The sequence below is a fragment of the Lethenteron reissneri genome, chromosome 10 (genome assembly GCF_015708825.2).
Source record: "Lethenteron reissneri isolate LAM-NWPU_2019-01 chromosome 10, ASM1570882v1, whole genome shotgun sequence".
NCBI classification, from domain to species: domain Eukaryota; kingdom Metazoa; phylum Chordata; class Hyperoartia; order Petromyzontiformes; family Petromyzontidae; genus Lethenteron; species Lethenteron reissneri.
In genome coordinates, this window is record NC_083788.1 from 3,483,166 (window position 1) to 3,488,165 (window position 5,000).

The 5,000-nt window shown below is 53.0% G+C and overlaps 1 protein-coding gene and 1 long non-coding RNA gene across 2 annotated transcripts in view; both read right to left on the reverse strand.

Moving 5' to 3' along the window:
• Positions 1 to 523: 523 nt before the first annotated feature.
• On the reverse strand, positions 524 to 4,045 carry LOC133340542 (uncharacterized). Its single transcript, XR_009754915.1, has 2 exons — positions 2,887 to 4,045; positions 524 to 2,649 (listed from the first exon to the last, which is right to left on the reverse strand). It is a non-coding gene; the product is annotated as an uncharacterized LOC133340542 (long non-coding RNA).
• A 69-nt stretch (positions 4,046 to 4,114) lies between these two features.
• LOC133340521 (pancreatic progenitor cell differentiation and proliferation factor-like) overlaps positions 4,115 to 5,000 on the reverse strand; it is a 21,892-nt gene continuing 21,006 nt past the window's right edge. The window contains exon 5 of the mRNA XM_061548820.1: positions 4,115 to 4,702. Coding sequence (XP_061404804.1) covers positions 4,603 to 4,702 — 100 coding nt within the window. The 3' untranslated portion in view covers positions 4,115 to 4,602. The remainder of the gene's footprint in view (positions 4,703 to 5,000) is intronic.

Here is a 5,000-nt window from a genome sequence, read left to right on the forward strand (position 1 = left end):
CACAGTGCAGGTAGTGACACAGTGCAGGTAGTGACACTGTGCAGGTGGTGACACAGTGCAGGTAGTGACACAGTGCAGGTAGTGACACTGTGCAGGTAGTGACACAGTGCAGGTAGTGACACAGTGCAGGTAGTGACACAGTGCAGGTAGTGACACAGTGCAGGTAGTGACACAGTGCAGGTGGTGACACAGTGCAGGTAGTGACACAGTGCAGGTAGTGACACTGTGCAGGTGGTGACACAGTGCAGGTAGTGACACAGTGCAGGTAGTGACACAGTGCAGGTGGTGACACAGTGCAGGTAGTGACACAGTGCAGGTAGTGACACAGTGCAGGTGGTGACACAGTGCAGGTAGTGACACAGTGCAGGTAGTGACACAGTGCAGGTAGTGACACAGTGCAGGTGGTGACACAGTGCAGGTGGTGACACAGTGCAGGAGGTGACTGTGCAGGAGGTGACTGTGCAGGTGGTGACACTGTGCAGGTGGTGACTGTGCAGGAGGTGACACAGTGCAGCGAGGCGGGTAAGCGACTGTAAACTTTATTTCAGCAGAAAATGTCAGAATGCAAATTGGGTCGCACAGACCCACACTACGACCAGGCACGGTGGCACACGAGGGGGGTGGGTGGCCAGCACCACGCCCGGCCGCCTTTGTCTCCCCAGTGGTGATGCTTACACACCGCACCAGGTACTCATTTGAGGCCGAGTCGACCTAGGGGGGGGGAGGCGCAGGACCAGATCAAATAACCGTCGCCAATGAGCGGGATTTGAAATCGTGTGGCCGGGTTCATAGCGCGACACGGCCGCTCCGCACGCATCGAACGAGGCGAATAACCACACAGGCCACACCGATTGCCGACACCGCGCAGTTAAGACTCGTACATTCTAGATTTGAAGCTTTCGTGACTGCAACGATTCATATTCTAAGGCTCTTTCGGTAAAGTCACGTAGGTAAAAACATTAAAAAGTAAAATAAAATCACGACGTTTCGGAGGCAACACAAGCAGCTTCCGTCTTGAGGTGGTACCGTCACAGCGACGACAGCTGTATCAAGCAAATGAGAGATTGCAGAAGCTACCACTCCGTGTATATAATGGTTGGAGAGGGTGGTGGGGCAAGGGCCGCATACTTTTATTAATATGGCAAGGTGAGGCTTAAGACTAAGAATAGACTGCATAACAAAGGCTGAGCCACGGTTTGTGACTCAACCTGTGACAGGGAGACCACCACTAGACATGGTAAAACTGTGATGGTTGTCTGTCAAATAAGATTGGCAAATAAGTGTCGATAAATCTTTTTTGCATGGTTAATCACATCTTTCCAATGATTACTCAGTTTGTAACCGTCATCACGGTTGAAATTATATGTCTGTGTTTGTATATTTATACACACAAACCGCACCTCTCCATAACAAAGGCTCAGCCTTTGTTATGCAGTCTATTCTTAGTCTTAAGCCTCACCTTACCATATTAATAAAAAGTATGCGGCCCTTGCCCCACCACCCTCTCCAACCATTATATAAACGGAGTGGTAGCTTCTGCAATCTCTCATTTACTTGATACAGTTGTCGTGGCTGTGACGGTACCACCTGAAGACGGAAGCTGCTTGTGTTGCCTCCGAAACGTCGTGATTTTTCTTTTATTTTACTTTTTAATGTTTTTACCTACGTGACTTTACCGAAAAAGCCCTAGAATAAGACTCACACAGTTATTCAGACTCGCAGAGTTACGCAGACACACAGTTAAGACCAGGGGTCGGGAACCTTTTTGACTGGGAGAGCCATAAAAGCCAAATTTTTCTAAATATATTGCATTGAGAGCCATATAGTAATTTTAACGTATAATAAATTAAATGTCTTTTAATGCGACTTCTGGTGCTGCGTGGTTTTGCTGATGGCCTTGTAGTCTGGTTCGTACGTGGTGAGGTTGAGCTTCGTGCAGGCGTTGAGGCCCCGTGACCCGTGAAATTTATCTTCAAAACTAATTTCTGTTTACTTTAAAACGACACAATATTATTAAGCAATATCACAAGTATTTAAAAATCAGTTCCAAACTGATTTTTTGGTTTATTTTTTTTCAACTCAAAATTGTCTAGGAGCAGCCATATGCCGTCACCGAAAGAGCCATATATGGCTCGCGAGCCATAGGTTCCCGACCGCTGGTTAAGACAGATCCACTACACCACGCTTGGACTCACAGTTGGACACACACACACACGCGGCTAAACAGACTCCCACATATCCCAGACATCACCACACTAGTCAGGCAGACCATCAGTCCGAGTCTGCCCGCCATCCGAGAGAAACCGAGGGAACGACAGCTGTTGCTGGAATCATTGCGATGATTACATCGGTGGGCAGATCGCCCCCTAAAGATTAAAATCTACGCACAGAATCATAAAACCTATGGGTCCTGCCACTATCCTAAAGCTGCTCACCCCCCCCCCCCAAACCTAACCCTCACAATCCTAAGCCCTAAACTTTGATCCTAACTCTACCCTGAACCTAACCCGAGCATCTAACCCAACAACTCGACGCTAAATCTGCTCCCTGAACGACAACCCCAACCCTCGCCGTGTCCGACGATGGCACACAAATCGATGGTGACTGCCAGCCATGTGGGCCCCACGGCGGCTAGGAGATGTTAACTACCTCGCCTGGTCTACAGGAGGTCGTGGGTTCAATCCTGACCCTGATGACGCCTGCTGTTGTATATTTGGAGTTTGCGTGTCTCTCTCTCATCATCATCATCACGGTGGCTAGGAGATGTTGACTACCTCGCCTGGTCTACAGGAGGTCGTGGGTTAAATCCCAACCCTGACGCCTGTTGCTGTATATTTGGAGTTTGCATGTCTCTCATTATCACGGTGGCTAGGAGATGTTGACTACCTCGCCTGGTCTACAGGAGGTCGTGGGTTAAATCCCGACCCTGACGCCTGCTGCTGTATATTTGGAGTTTGCGTGTCTCTCTCTCATCATCATCACGGTGGCTAGGAGATGTTAACTACCTCGCCTGGTCTACAGGAGGTCGTGGGTTCGATCCCGACCCTGACGCCTGCTGCTGTATATTTGGAGTTTGCGTGTCTCTCGCTCATCATCATCACGGTGGCTAGGAGATGTTAACTACCTCGCCTGGTCTACAGGAGGTCACGGGTTAAATCCCGACCCTGACGCCTACTGCTGTATATCTGGAGTTTGCGTCTCTCTCTCTCTCGCTCCCCGTGATCACGTTTTCTCCGGGTCCTCCGGTTTTTCCCTCCACATTTAGAAACGTGCGTTCAGAGTGTTTGGCTGCTATGAATTTTCCACGCGATAAGCCGCTTCATTAAGCTTCAATTTGTGACCAGGTCGCTTCTGAAAAAAGACGCTGTGAAGCCCAGTGGGCCTTACCTGGTAAAATAGAAATATTTTAAAACAGGGCACGGGGAGATGAGAGAGGTGTGATTCAGGGTCCAGGGCCCAGGAGCTGGTTAGAGTGATTCAGGGTCCAGGGCCCAGGAGATGGGTAGAGTGATTCAGGGTCCAGGGCCCAGGAGATGGGTAGAGTGATTCATGGGTCAGGGCCCAGGAGATGGGTAGAGTGATTCAGGGTCCAGAGCCAGGAGATGGGTAGAGTGATTCAGGGTCCAGGGCCCAGGAGATGGGTAGAGTGATTCAAGGTCCAGGGCCCTGGAGATGGGTAGAGCGATTCATGGGTCAGGGCCCAGGAGATGGGTAGAGTGATTCAGGGTCCAGGGCCCAGGAGATGGGTAGAGTGATTCAGGGTCCAGGGCCCAGGAGATGGGTAGAGCGATTCAGGGTCCAGGGCCCAGGAAATGGGTAGAGCGATTCAGGGTCCAGGGCCCAGGAGATGGGTAGAGTGATTCAGGGTCCAGGGCCCAGGAGATGGGTAGAGCGATTCATGGGTCAGGGCCCAGGAGATGGGTAGAGTGATTCAGGGTCCAGGGCCCAGGAGATGGGTAGAGTGATTCAGGGTCCAGGGCCCAGGAGATGGGTAGAGCGATTCAGGGTCCAGGGCCCAGGAAATGGGTAGAGTGATTCAGGGTCCAGGGCCCAGGAGATGGGTAGAGCGATTCAGGGTCCAGGGCCAGGAGATGGGTAGAGCGATTCATGGGTCAGGGCCCAGGAGATGGGTCGAGCGATTCATGGGTCAGGGCCCAGGAGATGGGTAGAGTGATTCAGGGTCCAGGGCCCAGGAGATGGGTAGAGTGATTCAGGGTCCAGGGCCCAGGAGATGGGTAGAGCGATTCATGGGTCAGGGCCCAGGAGATGGGTAGAGTGATTCAGAGTCCAGGGCCCAGGAGATGGGTAGAGTGATTCAGGGTCCAGGGCCCAGGAGATGGGTAGAGCGATTCAGGGTCCAGGGCCCAGGAGATGGGTAGAGTGATTCAGGGTCCAGGGCCCAGGAGATGGGTAGAGTGATTCAGGGTCCAGGGCCCAGGAGATGGGTAGAGCGATTCATGGGTCAGGGCCCAGGAGATGGGTAGAGTGATTCAGGGTCCAGGGCCCAGGAGATGGGTAGAGCGATTCATGGGTCAGGGCCCAGGAAATGGGTAGAGCGATTCAGGGTCCAGGGCCCAGGAGATGGGTAGAGCGATTCATGGGTCAGGGCCCAGGGTGGCTGCCGTCGGATTGGGTGAGGTTGCCCGCTGGTGCCAGGGCGGCCATCATGGCCGTGGCAGAGGTCATCTCGAGGTCAGCGGCGCTGCAACGACAAAGCGGAGGCCCCCGAAATGGTCAGACTCGCCCACTCACTCGCTCGCCAACGGCAGACTCACCCACTCACTCGCTCACTCACGGGAGACTCGCCCACTCGCTCACTCACTCGCTCGCCCACGGGAGACTCACCCACTCACTCGCTCACTCGCTCACTCACAGGAGACTCACTCACGGGAGACTCACTCGCCCACTCACTCGCTCGCCCACGGCAGACTCACCCACTCACTCGCTCACTCACAGGAGACTCACTCACGGGAGACTCGGCCACTCGCCCACTCGCTCAC